The following is a 15575-nucleotide window of genomic DNA, read 5'->3' on the forward strand; positions in this document are numbered from 1 at the left end:
TCAGTCTTCACACTGAGTTCTGAAACTGCTTAGTAGGATGCTCAAGTGACTAGAGGTTAAAAACCAGAAGATTCCCTAACCTTTTGATCTAGAATCAGCCTGTTTTACTTTGACATACTACAGACCAGGGGTTCTCAAACTGGGGATCAGGACCCCTTAGGGGGGTCATGAGGTTATTACATGGGGGGTCGCGAGCTGTCAGCCCCCATCCTAAACCCTGCCTTGCCTCCAGCATTTATAATGGTGTTAAATATATTAAAAAGTGTTTTTAATTTATAAGGGGGATTGCACTTAGAGACTTGCTATGTGTACAAAAGTTTGAGAACCACTGTTAAATAATAATTTAACTACCAACACCATTACTTTTTATTTTAAGACTGTAATCAATTGTAATGAATTATTTCTCTTATGCATGGAATGAACTCTCAAACTACCACTCTTCTTCTTCAAATCCCTCCTAAAAAACCTCTTCCATATTACCTAAAAGAAGAGCGCTAACTTAATCAGACTGGCAAAGAATTTATATGGAACCAGCAAGATATGCATGTGCCAAAACCAAGTAAACATGAAATTCTGTTCCTTATCCTTCACCCTTTTCCCCAAAGGGCTTGTCAGCACTAAAAACATGTACCCATTGTCAGCAAAGGGTCGATCTCAGCTGGTGCTCAACACAGCTTAACTGTAGTTTAAAACCTCCAGTTACTAAATAAAAGTAATCAGCATGATGAAATGGAAATAGCTGTTGCTTTTAACTATGGTCTCTGAAAATGGTGCTAATCATGGGTTAATTGTCTGTATCTGTGGTTACAACATGTTCCACACCAGTTCAGCTGCACCTGTTATCAGCAACAGATAGTTCTCTTGATATTGCCAGGGCAATATTGTTTGTTACGCTCACTAGCTGTCATGTCTTTGATTAGATGCCTTGCCTTTTTCCTTCTGTACAGCATCTAGCACAATTTTGGTTTCTGTGTAAGCTTTTTCTATGACAGACTATTTTCAAATATTCCAAAATAACCCCTTGGTATTTCCACTTCATCCTATTTTACTATTTTATTTTAGTTAACACTCATTCATATACATAATTTATTCAGGATAGGTATGTATTTTTCTCTAGGGCGAGCTATTGGATAAGTACCACATATGGGAATCATCCTTTACTACCTGATAGAGTTTGCAGACGTTTATGCATGGCTTGATTTTCTGCATCGAAAAACTTGGTGCTGTTCTCTTTCTTTCCAAGTTCCAGCTGAGAAGTATTTATTTCTGACTGTAATTCCTATAAATAGGAATAACTAAGAATAAGAATTATATGCTCATGTTTGAAGATAACATAAATGTACTAATCTTAAGGGTGCTGAAAGGGTTTCATATTTACACTAGGAAAAATAGGCAAGGGTTAAAAACCTGAGAAACAGAGCAAGGAAAAAGAGGATAGGCTGGGGAAAATAGTTAGTGTTAAATAAATAATTACAATTAAAGACTCCAGTCTCATTGGATCCATTCTTCACTCCCACGCCCACAAACAACTCCGTAGTGGGATTCCCAAATACAAAGTGTACCAGCCACCTGTGAGCTGGCAGGGCCACTACAGGTTTGGCAATACTTTTGCTTCCCAGGAAATGTTCACTTAATGCTTGCCTTCAAGTAGGATTCCTCTGGGTACTTCCCTTATAATTAAGTTCTTATTCTGTGCACGTCCATCATGGTACCTGTTATGTTTGAGGGAAGCTTGTGTTTTCACTGCTGTTGGGTTTATACTGTATAGTATAAAAACAGGGTCCCATTTAATTGCCCACAAACTCAACAAAACTGAAGCTAACAAGACACTTAAATCACTTAACCACACACAGTCAGCAGCTGGCCACAATACCAATCAGTCTTCCTGTTTTGTAATGAAAACAAGTCTGTACAAATGCCAGCTTTCTTTCAGGAAACTATAGAAATACATACGCTATATATGTAGCTGTATGAGTCCATAACTACTAATCTCTTGTCAAATCACTGATGTCACTTCTGCCTGTAAAATGCTTCATAAAGAAAAATCCACCAGTGCACATAAGGAAGTCCTTCCGTAAGTTTCTTCCAGAAGCTGGGATAGACCGTAGCAGTGAGATCCTCCAGTGATGATGATTTCATTGCACCAGTCCATTATATTGTTAAAATTTGAAGAGTATCTGGTGCCTTTCATAGTGCACAACCTCTGCAAACTGAAGTTGCAGTCATTAGGGCCTCAGTCCCACAAAGGACCTATGTAGCCAGACACTTATGCCTACCTGGAGTCCCAGTGACTTCACTGGGAGAATTCAGGGGCATTAGGGGCTGTCTGCTTGGCTCTCTTTGCTGGAGTGGAGATTGAAACTGATGGTCACTGGGATGCTTTGTTCAAATTTCTCCAGGAACTTGATCTTGCATTGTCAGATAATACCGCTTTGCTATTGGTCGGGAAAACGGAAGACCGTGGTTATTGCTCCTTGGTTTTCATACAGTATATCTGTAAGTGTAATTTGTCTTCCTTTTGGATTTGGTGGTAAACAGATATTGTACTTGACAGATGAATGCCTAATGACAAGCCAAAAGGAGAAGCTATTGATGAGCCAATGCATATTGTAACTGGTTTACAGCTTGAACTGTGTGGAACAGCAGGGCACACAACACAGACTTTAACCTAAGCATTTTAGTTCTGTCCTCAGTTGCACTTGAAAAGCAATGGAATTGCATGGGGGTAACGGAGGCCAGAACGTGGTTTCCTAGATAAATTCCCACTTGTCACTGTAAGGAAATGGGGGTCAAAACAAGCCATCTATAAATACTCATACTAAACTACTAAAATCTTTTTGCACTCTCTTGTTTAAGGGCCCGATGCCCTGAATCCTGATCCTTCTCTCTCTCATTAGCTTCAGTGGGAGCTGGAGTCCTCATAGGTTGCCAGCACCTTGTAGGATCAAATTGTAAGTGGAATATAGAAGAAGGGGGGGGGGGGGAGGGATGGTGGTGGCAGGCTTCTGCAAACATTAGCCTCTATTGAAAATTGTATTTCTCACTAATAGCCAACAAACTAAATGGGAAAAATCCATGTGGCATTTGTAATATTTTCTCTCTTCTGGATGGAACCAGAAAGGTATCACAGCTGGTTAAGCAGAAATACCTGAATGATATTTTGTATACGTAGCTGGAAGCATGAAATGTTCCTTTAATGTTATCTTCAAGTTGAACAGTTCTTCACACAGCAGTAGCAAGTTGCTTAGGGCAGGTCTACGCTTAAAAAGCTGCAGTAGCGCAGTTGCACGGGTGCAGTTGTGCCACTGTAGTGCTCAGTGAAGACGCTACTCTGTCAATGGGAGAGCTGCTTCTGTCAGAGTAGAAATCCACCTCCTCAAGAGGCAGGAGCTATGTAGACAGGAAAAGCTCTCCCCTCAATATAGTGTTGTCTACACCGGGGATTAGGTTGGTATAACCGGTTGCTCCAGGGTGTGGGTTTTTCACACTCCTGAGCGACGTAGTTATACTGATATAAGATTGTAGTGTAGATCTGGTCTTAGAATCATACAGCACCCAGGCCTTCCCCTCTATGTTAAGTGACAAATCTTTGATTCTAAGAGTTTAATTATCTACCATGTCTTTTTACTCTGTAGTAGTAAAGAACCAAGAATTGTTAGACTTGTTCACAGTTACTGATGTAATCAGAACTTACTCACTATGCGGCTGTTGACCTTCTCAAGCCTTGTGACATAGTAAATTATAGCCCAATGGAAAAATTACATGGGAAAGAATGAATGATGCACATGTAAATTGCTTCACATCTTGTTTCACGTGAGCAAGCAGATTCCTTCACTGAGAAAATCCTTCTGACAAGTAAATGAACCTTAAGGTACTTTGGGGACTGGCACAGTTTTACTCCATTTGTTTTTCTCATGCTTTATTTATGAGCTGCCAGGCTCTTGCAAGGGAAAAACAGTGGCTTTTTCTCTTAATATTATTACTGTATTCGTTATTGGAGAAAATCAGTTTCATTAAGCTAATTGGGGTACTCAGCAACTTCTAAGTGGTACTACAAAATGCAGTATAAACTTAAATATCACTATCTCCCTTTTCCTGTTCAGGTTATAAAGAAACCTGTTTATCAATAAAGACAAAGGTCAACAATGTGACTAAATTCAGACTAAGGCCTCCACTTATGCAGATGCAGTCCTGTTGATTTGCTTCACATGCTTAACTTTATGCATGGATTAAAGTGTACTTTTTTTTAGGGAAAAGGACTGATGTCAGTGCTACTGTGCTCTAAGAGCTCATGATAATGACAGTTCAAGTTTCAGTTCCAGTTTTTGTTGTAGTTAAATTAAGTAGGGTAAGTTAAATCTACTGCAGCGATGTTTTTAGAGTACTTGTGTCAGCTGGTATTTCCTGCTGAATGTCCTGCCCCAACCTCAAAAAAAAGTCAATGTTCATGAAATGAAACAGATGCATTTCAAAATAGGAGATTTAAAGGATTTTTGAAGCACTGTACTTTTTAATAATAGAACTCATGATGTATCATTTTAACAAAATGATGAGATAACAAGAGTGTGGTTCTTTGTCCCTTAAGGCTCAGCTCCACAAAAGGACTTCGGCATTGCAAGGCCGAGTGTGGTGGAGCCTAACTTTTAGATGCCTAGCAAATCACAGGAGTATACTGTAATCCACAAAGCCTGGTTAGGCACCTAGGCTCCCCATGCAGTGAACAGGGAGAGGAAAGGGACCTTTGAATGAGATCAACGACAGCTAGCACACTGGGCGGTAAACTGCTCAAGCTAGCCAGAGGAGGACAGGGCTGGATTAATCTTTTGTGGGCCCCAGTGCCTGGACTATATGACCCTGCCACCCCTGTTCCATCTGTGCTTTGCCCCAAGGCCCTTTCCCCGAGGCTCCACTCTGAGGCCAGGCCTCCAGTCAGCCTCTTTCTCGGCCCCACCCCCCCCAGGCACAGATTGCTACTCACACAGGAGGGATGGGGTGAAGAGCAAGCAGGGGCCAAGCAACAGGCAGGGTCTCAGAGGGAAGAGGTGCCATTGTAAATCTGGTATTGAAGGGAGATGCTGGCCACAGGGATATGTGCTAAGCTTGCCCCCTCTCTGACAGTGGCCCAAGTCCAGGGCCACACAGAGCTTTGTAGGGTCTCCAACCCTTCCCTTCCCCCCCCCCAAAAAAAAACCCCAAGTGTGCAAAAACATTGAGGGGAGGCCCTGGAACGGGGTGGAAGGGTTTGAGAGCAAGCCTGCCCTGCAGAGGCAGCTCCTGTCCTGCAGGGCTGGGCTCAGCTCCTGCTCCAGGTGTTATAGTGCCCCTCAGGTTTGGCCCAGCCACCCCTTCATTATGATGGGGTTGGGGGGGAGTGGCTGGGCCAAACTTGAGTGGCACTATAATCCTGTACGTCAGGTTGCAATGCTACTCAGTTTGGGGCCCCCTCAAACGTGGGGCTTAGGGAAAACTGCTTTTTTGCATGCCCTCTTCCCTGCCCTCCCCAGGTGACCCTAAGTCCCGGCTGCAGGGAGGCGCCTATCTCTGCTAGTGACCCGTGAATGGAAACCCACTGCCTGGAGTTAGGTGCCTCAGACACCTAAGCAGTTTCTTGTGGGAATTAGTTCAGCATCTGCCTCACATCACAGAAAATAGCAGTGGTGGTGGCAGTAGGTCCTGCCACCCATTTTATCACTCTTAGCCCAGTGATTAGCATACTCACCTGGGATGTGGGAGACCCACGTTTGATTCCCCTCTCTGCCATAGGGGGAAGAAAGGATTTTAATGGGAGTCTCCCTCTTCTCCCTCTAGGAAAGAGGTGGGAATTGCCTGGAATGTGGGAGACCTCGTTCAAGTGTTCTAACCACTAGGCTGCAAGTGACAAGGTAGGCAGTGCCCCCATCTCTTCCTCAGGTGGCCATTTTGAATGAGACCTGGTCTAGTAAACAGCCTCTGAACATTCCTACTGGATTGGGCCCTGCACACAAGTTAGGTGGCTGAAGCCTGTCTTCCCCAGTGTGTGAAAAGCTCTGGGGCTTAACTGAGGAGATATAGGTACTTAGAAGGAGGCAGCAACCAAAGGAACTGTTAGGCCTGGTCTACACTACAGCGTTAGGTCAATGCAAGGCAGGTTACGTAGACCTAACTAGGAAAGTGTCTAGGCTAAAATTTTGCTCCCGCCAGCATAACTGCCCCACTCCACTGACTTAATAACTCCACCTCCATGTGCGGCATAGAGTCAATGTTAGTTAGGTCAACGTAGTGTCAGTGTAGACCAGGGGTAGGTAACCTATGGCATGCGTGCCAAAGGCGGCACGTGAGCTGATTTTTCAGTGGCACTCACACTGCCCAGGTCCTGGCCACTGGTCTGGGGGGCTCTGCATTTTAATTTAATTTTAAATGAAGCTTCTTAAACATTTTAAAACCTTATTTACTTTACATACAACAATAGTTTAGTTATATATCATAGACTTATAGAAAGAAACCTTCTAAAAATGTTAAAATGTATTACTGGCACATGAAACCTTAAATTAGAGTGAATAAATGAAGACTTGGCACACCACTTCTGAAAGGTTGCCGACCCCTGGTGTAGACATACTGTTGCTTACATCGACTGTTACTGGCTTTCAGAAGCCATCCCACAAAGTCCATGCTGACCGTACAATCAGTACAAGTGCTCCTGGTGAGGACACGCAGCACTGACAAAGAGCAAAGTGTAGACACACACAAACAATGTAATTACTGTGGCGACTGTATGCTGATGCAAGTTAGGTCAACCTGCATGGGGAAGGATCAGATGCTAAAATAGGGAAAGAAGTTAAAAATTATTTAGCCAAGTTAGAGGTCTTCAAATCGCCATGCACCTAGGGACCGCAGGGACCTGGCAGCTGCTTCTGGGAGCCACGCGGAGGCAGGGAACCTTGCTTTAGTGCCACCGCGCCTCCTCCCCCCCCGGGGCGTTCTGGTCGAAAACCAGATGCCTGGCAATCCTAGCTCAGGTACCACAATAACAGAGGATCTGGGCATAGGTATTTTTCAGCAAGTTCCTGAATCCTGTACTGGTCCTTTATATGTCTGCATATAAAGACAAGGACGAAAGCCACTCCTTAGGTGCTCAGGAAATGCCTGCCCCTATTTAAATGCCACAGATGAAGGTATGGGGACAGATGTACCCAAGTTACAGCTGTTTAGGTGCTAGGTGATGCTAGGTTTTTAGCTGTAGTTAATACAGCTCTCGCATGAGTAACACATGCAGGCCATACTCATCATTACCTGGCTCCTGATTCCACCCCCTTTTCTGTTCTGTGTGGATGTCCTATACTGCATCTTGAATACTACAGACTTCCGAAGCGGAGCCAATATACAAGATTGTCCCCTGACTGGTAACAACACGCTTCCATTTTGTAATATAAACAAGACCTCTCCGCTCCATTCCTGAATCATGTCAAAGCATTGCACAAATCAGAGCCATTGTCGAAACATAGTTAGGGAGCCATTTGCACTGTAAAATGGAACCATGCTGTAACAAGGTTCCTGAATGGAGTGAGTTTCTATAAGGTGCCGTCCATGAATTACGTAACGTATTAGGAGGAAAGTGAGCCCTTAATTCTGCATGTTTGTTTCAGTGTTACAAAGTATTCCCAGGGGTGGATTGGTCTTGAAAAATCACCAAAAAATGTCGTACATAATTTATGGACAGTCCCTAAATTTTTCCCCTTTGCACTTCAGAGGTGAGGAGGGAGTGAATTTTCCTAGTGTTTGGTCTAAGGGAGAGGATATTCAGCATGTGCACACTGGTCAGTATCTTTATTTTCAAATTCTTTATAGACTAGAACCTTTGTAACCAGAACTGTAGGAGCAATAACTAGTAACAGTTCCAAAGTAAGGCCTGTTAATCTGGAGAGATGTAAGATGTGTGACTTGAGGTGACTCTACTGACTGGTCAAACTGGTGTGTGGGTGGGAGGGAGCTAGCTAGGGAATGTACATTTAAAAGGAAGGGGGGGGGGAGAGCTTGAGAGAGGAAGAGGCCAGCAGGAATGAAGAAGCAGATTAGCATGCTGCATTCGGGTTGTATTTAAAAAAGGGATTTACTCTGAGTGGGAGTTAAAGAAATCTAGACAACATTAGAAAAATACCTTCATCTTCTGCAACACTTTTTCCGCTTGAGTGCTGATTTTTGGTTGAATACTGGTAGCCTTTTTAGCTTGCTCTCTTGTTTACAATGAATGGTTAAGAAACAATTTGCTCAGATGGGCAGAAAACCAGACAGTAGTACAGGTTTTTATATTTCCAACATTCATTTGGTAACTGGGAGATATTAGTAGTGACCTTCTCATTTGTTGCATTACTACATTCAGAATATGTATTGTAATTCTAGTGTGCCAGCCACTGGCCTAGCACTACACAAACACACACACAGATAGTGCCTGCCCCTGGGAACTCACAAGCTAGATTTTAGATAATATGCAACAAAAGTGTGGCCAACTCCCAGGAGTTTTATTGCAGGTCTCCGTTATAGCTGGTGGTGTGGTGGTTTTCTTTTCTTTTTTTTTTTTTTTTTCTTAAAGCTGCAGCTGCTAGATTTCATGAGACTCTCTCATTTAGGGGGGAAAAAAAATCTAGCTCTCACAATTGCAGACAAAGCTTGAAAATAAACCCTGGATCACCCTGAAGGCTCAGAACAGAAGGCAAATAAAAAGAACCCAATCCTATGGCCTAAAAAAAATGACTTTTTTTTTTTAAACTGTTTGGGGTTGGCAATACTGCAACAAGTGAATAAACAAATGGGGGTGGAGGGAGGGAGTCATGGAGGACAAGCTAATGCAGAAACAGGTTGTTCATATAAATTAGTAGTCATAGTGATCTTGGTCACAGGTGGTTGCTTGTTTGACTAGTGCTGGATTATAGTGACTTGAAAGCATTATTTTGCATGGTTACTGGAACTCCTGTTTGAGAATATGTTTATCCGAACATTTTATACATCTGAGATTTGCATTAGCTACTCTGACAAATTCTTGAACATAAAAATATAAAAACTGCAGATTGTGTTTTAAAGCTGTACTTGCAAACTTCTTTTCCTTTTGTGTGTGTAACATCTTCTGCCATTTTAGTGTTTGGGTCCACTCCTGTGCCATCTACAGTATTGCCAACCCGAAGCATTCAAAATGAGTCAGGCTCCCCAGAATTGAGAATATTTTTTTTAAATCTTGTGATTTTTTTATTTTTTATTTTTTATTTTTTTTTAGCCAAACTTTTTACTGAGCCTTTAGGAGACACATTTCCAGCTTTCCTCCACAACCATGAGCGCTAGAAACTTACTTTAAAACAAACAAGCAAACAAACAAAACCCATCTGAGACTCTCAGATAATTATTCCGGGAACTGGGGCTTTAACAAAAAATATAAAAAAGAAAACCAAATATTGCAACAGACTTGTGATAAAACTGTGAATTACTAACACTAGTAAATTCTCTGATCCTAAGTTTTTTTTTTCCCCCACCATCTTAAGCAACTTTGAAAACAGACTTTGACAAAGCTAGTCATGAAATTGCACAGTATTACCTCATGTATTTCTTACTTTAGCATTATATGTACCTTTTCAAATAAATTCACGATGGTAAGTTAGGCCAGACAATATCATCACACAACTGAGGAAAGTATTAAACAGATATCTAATTTACTGACCTGCTTCTATTAACCATTAAGGACATACATAACTGTACATACATTTAAGTCAATTGATTAAGTACACACACAGCTTTACTTAAGGTTTGGCAGGATCGGGGCCTAAAAATGACTCTGATATAGGGCTGTATCTGAAATGACATTGAAGGCGGGTCTGCACTTAAAATGCTACATCGGCGCAGCTGTACTGCTTAAGTGACAACGCTTCCATCCGCATAGTTAATCCACCTCCCGGAGAGGCGGTAGCTATGTTGATCGGGAGAAGGTCTCCCATCGACATTGTGCTGTCTACATGGGATTTAGGTTGATACAACTATGTCACCCAGGGGTATGGATTTTTCACACCCCAGACTGACTTCATTATACTGATTGTAGGTCTGTAGTGTAGCGCTGGCCTCAGAAATTGAGAGTGTTTAAGGGGACAATGACAGGATGTTATTCTTCATAATTCATCCACCTTCATAGTTATCCCAAATGTTTTACCTCAAGGATTACAATAATCAATTTTTAAAAACTGATTTTTGGTGAAGTGCTAAACTTAAAAAGCAAATCCCCCACTCCACTGCCCATTCAGTGAGAGATGCAGACTGTCTGCACGCACTGGTTTGTTCATAACAGGATGGGTTTGTTCTTTTAAATGCGCAGTTGCGGCAAAGACTTTTTAAAAGTTGCTGGAATTTAAGGTGGGAGCTGCTGCATGAGACAACAAAGTAGGTTTATTTGATAGCTGAGCAATCTTGACAAAGATGGAACAGAATGTCTAAATAGTGTGGATAGCAAATCTGAATTTAGAATCCAAGCAAGTGTTCTATCAAGGACTAGAAAACTATTTGACCTCTGCTAAATGATTTCAGCTAAGAAGTCACCACTACAGCCAAACCCAAGTGTTTAAAAATCCTGAGAATGGCTTCATCATGAGCTTTTTTTTAAAAATGGGGGGGGGAGGGGAGGAGATTATTTGACTTCTGGGTTTTGAGCCTTGATGGTGCACTCAGGTCAGATTTTCAATCTCATCTCCACAACCATGAGGCTAGAAAGTTGCCTTTGTTTATGAAAGCTGAGATTCTAATGTAATCACTTCTCCCCTGGAACGGAAGCTTCCAGTAAAACATCAAGTATTGTGAGAGATGGCAACATTGTCAAATAAATCTGTTCCAGCTGAGGAGTGCGTATCTCCAGAACTAAATTTGGGTCCTCTTATTTTTCTTGGAGGGGCTGGATCAAAGTGGAACTAATCTTGGAGGTCTTGGCTACACTGTGAAATTACTCCAGTTTCAGCTGTTAGTGGCATGTCTACCCGTAATGGTTCACTCTGAACCACCTATTCAGCACTGGTGCCTGCTTTTGTGGCACGCATGTAAGGAGTACAGAGGCACCGCCTGTTCCCCCATGTCCCACAAAGGAAAATGAGTATGGGAGGCCTGGACAGACCCTTTGCAGCTCGGTGTCTTTCACACTTGCAGAAAATGTCCAGGCTGAAAAGTAAAGGGAGGGAAAATACATTTTAAAATGTTTTGCCTTCCCTGATCTCTCTCTCTCACACACACACACACACACACACACACACACCCCGCCCCCCCGTTTGAAATTCCTAGTTTCCCTTAAGTCATTGTTAGGAACTAAAGCTCCACAACGGAGCACAGAGAGCAGTGCCCTGTTTTAAACCTTTTCAGACATACACTTTATTTTGCAAGGAGGAAATTCATCCCTCTGGAGAAGGACCGGCATAAGATCTATGCACCTCCTGAGTCCTTCGGAGGCTGTTTTTTGAGACCTTAAGTGGCATTCAGGAGGTGCATTAGGCCTTTGGCATATAGGGGTGTATTTTCACCCTTCATGTGATCTTAAATAGTGTGTTTTTAAAAAGAGCCTTGTAGGTGCATCATCACTTCCTGTGGTATAGTCTCCCCTTTAACTTTAACAAATACTGGCTACGCTGACTTTATTCAGAATGTGTATGGCGTCCCTTGTGCAGGTAAAATGGTGCAGGAAGGAGGACCTGCTAAAACAGGTGCCACCTCGACTCTGCAGATGGGGGAGCGGGTGTGGTTGGGGATCATTGCATTAGCAGGGGAAAACCCTGCAGCAATCTGCACCCATCCCCACCCCCACATCTCCCCTCCTCCCACTGGCTGGCCTCCTGGGCATGCAGATCCCCTTGAGGGTGTAGCAAAGCCAAAAAAAAAGGGAAGTTTCTGATGCCCAGAGCAAATAACATGCTAGTTTTCAAGGGAAATGTGCCAAGCAGAACAGCTGTTTCCTGACTTCTCCTCCCTCTCTGGTGAGCAGTCAGGTGCAGCTGAGCTCTTGCGTTGTGGTGGAACAGAGGTTGCAGGGCTGGCTCCAGGCACCAGTGAAGGAAGCAGGTGCTTGGGGCGGCCAATGGAAAGGGGCGGCACGTCCAGGTCTTTGGCGGCAATTCAGCGGCCAGTCCCTCAGCCCTTCTCAGAGGGAAGGACCCGCCGCCGAAGAATGAAGCGGCACAGCTGAGCTGCCGCCGAAGTGCCGCTGATCGTGGCTTTGTCTTTTTTTTTTTTTTTTTTTTTTTTCCCGCTTCGCCACTTGGGGTGGCAAAAAAGCTGGAGCCGGCCCTGAGAGGTTGAAAGTATCTGTGTGGTAGTGGGGACCATAGGCGCCAACTTCGTGGGTGATCCAGGTCTGGAGCACCCACAGAAAAAAAAATAGTGAGTGTTCAGCAGCCACCTGCCAAATAGCTGTTCGGTGGGCTCCGCCAATTAGCTCTTCCCCCTCCCTCCTAGTGCCTCCTGTCCACCACGGATCAGCTGTTCAGCGGTGGGCAGGAAGCACTGGGAGGGAGAGGGAGGAGCGGGGATGGGAAGAGGTGGAGCGAAGGCAGGGTGCTCAGGGGCGGGAGCGGTGTGGGGGGTGAGAAGAGGCGGGGTGGGGGTAAAGCCTTGGGGGAGGGGGAGGAGATGGAGCGGCGACAGGAAGAGGCAGAGCGAGTGTGGGGCCTTGGGGGAAGGGGCGGAGCGGGGTGGGGCCTGGGGCAGAGCAGGGGTGGAGCACCCCCAGGGAAAGGTAAAAGTCAGTCTCTGTGGTGGGGGCAAACACTTCAGGCTTTTGCTCTCTGTATAGTGCTCTTACCCATTTTCTACATGCTCTCTCTGACTTTTTTTTTCTCCCCTCTCAATATGCAGCAGAAGGGAGCAAATGAGCCTCCAGAAATTATTTTTCCTGCAAGACTCCAATTACAATAAATTCCAGCCAAGAGTGCATTTTTACTTTAAAAACAAGGACCTTAACAAGTGTACAGTAACACTATTACCCTTCTTACGATAAGGACCTTGTGTCTAAGCTGACTGCTATTTCTTCTGCAAGTCTAATTAAATGTTCAGCCAAAACACAAACCCCAAGAAATAATTTTATTTTTCAGCCGGTTTTTGATCACTTCTCTTTAGTTATCATATGTAAAAACCTGATTCCTTAGTCTAGATTCTTAGGTAGGGACTGACCCTTGTAACCTTCATGCATCTAAAATACCCATTGAAATCAATTGGGTGAGCATGGAATGCAAGATCAGGTCCATGCTCTTGTTTTAAACCAGCTTAATTATTCTTCGTTTGTGGGTCTGTGTAATTTTGCCCAATCAAACCTTGGCTATGTCTACACTTAAAACACTACAACTGCACTGATGTAGTGCTTCATTGCAGACACTACCTACACTGACGGGAGGGGTTCACTCATCACTAGGTCATTCACCACCCTGAAGAGGTGGTAGGTAGATCAACAGAAGAATTGTTCTGTTAACCTAGCACTGTCTACATCAGTGTTATGTTGGCTTAGCTCTCTCTCTAAAGCAGGGGTCGGCAACCTTTTAGAAGTGGTGTGCCGAGTCTTCATTTATTCACTCTGATTTAAGGTTTTGTGTGTCAGTAATACATTTTAACCTTTTTAGAAGGTTTCCTTCTATAAGTCTATAATATATAACTAAACTATTGTTGTATATAAAGTAAATAAGGTTTTTAAAGTGTTTAAGAAGCTTCATTTAAAATTAAATTAAAATGCAGAGCCCCCCGGACCACTGGCCAGGACCTGGGCAGTGTGAACGCCACTGAAAATCAGCTCGCGTGCAGCCTTTGGCACATGTGCCGTCGGTTGCCTACCCCTGCTCTAAAGGGTGTGGATTTTTATGCCGTTGTAACTTTTCAGTGTAGACCAGCCCCTCATCTTGTGTAAGATGAATAGATAAAGTTTTCTTAGATCCCTGGTTGATTTGATTTCAGAATCCTGTTAGGGAGTAGGGAGAAGTGATGCGGTCGTTCATTTCATAGGCTGTCTACACTACAAACTTATGTCAACTCAAGTTACGTCGGCATGCAGCCACCGCGGTTAGCGTGTTGCTACTGCCCATGTATACTTGGCTCCTTGTGTTGATGGCGTGTGTAGTCACTAGGAGTACTTGGATTGATGCAGAGTGTGGTGCACCATGTGTATGCATCCCACTGTGCAACTTGCAACTGTCCCCAGTGCACTCTCTTTTGGGAAGTTTTGGCAATGCATGATGGGTACAGGCAAGGACTTTCTTTCCCAATTGGCAGATTACCATTGTGGATGTGGAAATGCCAGGAGTGAAAGTAGATTGGTACAGCATACCGCTAAGAAGTTGGTACTGGCCTGTACCCAGCCGACATTAAAGCACTGCCACAGCAACGCTTTAATGTCGCTGCCCCTTTTGCCCCTCCAGTCGGCGGCCCTGCCAGTAGGGACCCTACCAGCAGAGCTGCTGATGGGGAAGGGGGGTGCAAAAGGGGCAACGACTTAAAGCACTGTGGCAGCGTTTTAATGTCGTTGCCCCTTTTCCCCCCCCTTCCTGGGCTGACGATGGGGAGTAGGGGAAGGGGCACCTGCCCCAGGACCGGCGATTTAAATGGGCCCAGGGCTCCTGGCTGCCGCTGCTGCAGTAGCAGCAGTGGCCGGGGACCTGGGCCCTTTAAATCACCGTTGGAGCCCCAGGTGGCACAGGCCAGGCAGTGCGGAGGGGCTGGTTGCGGGAGGCTGACTCCCAGCCTTGCCCCTTCTGCCCAAGACCCGGCACCTTCCGGGGGCCCAGAGCCAGGCCCTCGTACAGGTAAGTATTTAGTATTACTTTCCCCCATGGGAAATGCTAATAGTAATCCTGGGGGATCCAGTCTACCCTTTGCTCCCCTGACTTATGAAGCTGTACACCAACCAGCTCAACAGCACTACATTCTTACTTATGCTTGGGATTGCTTGTGCTTGGTGCCTCAGCACCTGCCATGGTGAGTGTAGCCTTCCAGGGCTTGGGGAAATGAAGAGGGAATTTCTCAGTTGCAGGATTCTAATAGTATAGGACAATGGGACTGAATTCTGGCACCCTTTTCCTCAGGAAGTGGGGATTTTAGCTGACATCTCATTCCTGAGGGTAACAGAGGCAGACAGAGCACAGCTGCTGTTGGTGTCCCAAGCTGCCCCGACCCACATGCATGGGCAGCGGGTATAATAGGCAAGGGTGCTGCCGCTGACCTGCCACTGGATAACTGGGCCGAGGTGACCCCGCCCCTTCCCTACCGCCTCCTCCACTCCATCCCCCACAAAGGTCCCCACTGCTCGCCACGTCCCTCTTCCTTGGGACAGGGGAGTGAGAAGCGATGCAGAGAGCCAGCAGCTGGCTGACTGAGGAGGCTGAGCCGGGCGCTGGGGCTGGTGGCTCGGCGGTGGGAGGAGCTGGCGCTCAGGGAGGCTGCCAGCTCGCGCTGGGGCCGTCCTGACTCTGGAGGCACTGGGGCTGGCCTGGCGTCTTGGGGGGGGTGGCAGCTCACCCCAGCTCTGGGGCTAGCGGGCCCAGGCTCCTCCAGTTGGGTGGGAGCCCTCAGGGCTTTTCCTGGGGGGGGGGGTTGGGGCTCCAGTGTGT

The 15575-nt window shown here is 45.0% G+C and overlaps 1 protein-coding gene across 2 annotated transcripts in view; it reads right to left on the bottom strand.

Moving 5' to 3' along the window:
• The window catches only part of LOC117873606 (protein Daple-like), a 43047-nt gene that overhangs the window by 18227 nt on the left and 9245 nt on the right, over positions 1 to 15575 (bottom strand). For both annotated transcript variants that reach the window (XM_034763179.1, XM_034763178.1), the window contains 2 exons: positions 8135 to 8213; positions 1165 to 1279 (listed from right to left, as the gene is read on the bottom strand). In XM_034763179.1, the coding sequence (XP_034619070.1) occupies positions 1165 to 1279; positions 8135 to 8213 (194 nt within the window). The remainder of the gene's footprint in view (positions 1 to 1164; positions 1280 to 8134; positions 8214 to 15575) is intronic.

Source organism: Trachemys scripta, chromosome 2, assembly GCF_013100865.1.
Source record: "Trachemys scripta elegans isolate TJP31775 chromosome 2, CAS_Tse_1.0, whole genome shotgun sequence".
Lineage (NCBI taxonomy): Eukaryota > Metazoa > Chordata > Testudines > Emydidae > Trachemys > Trachemys scripta.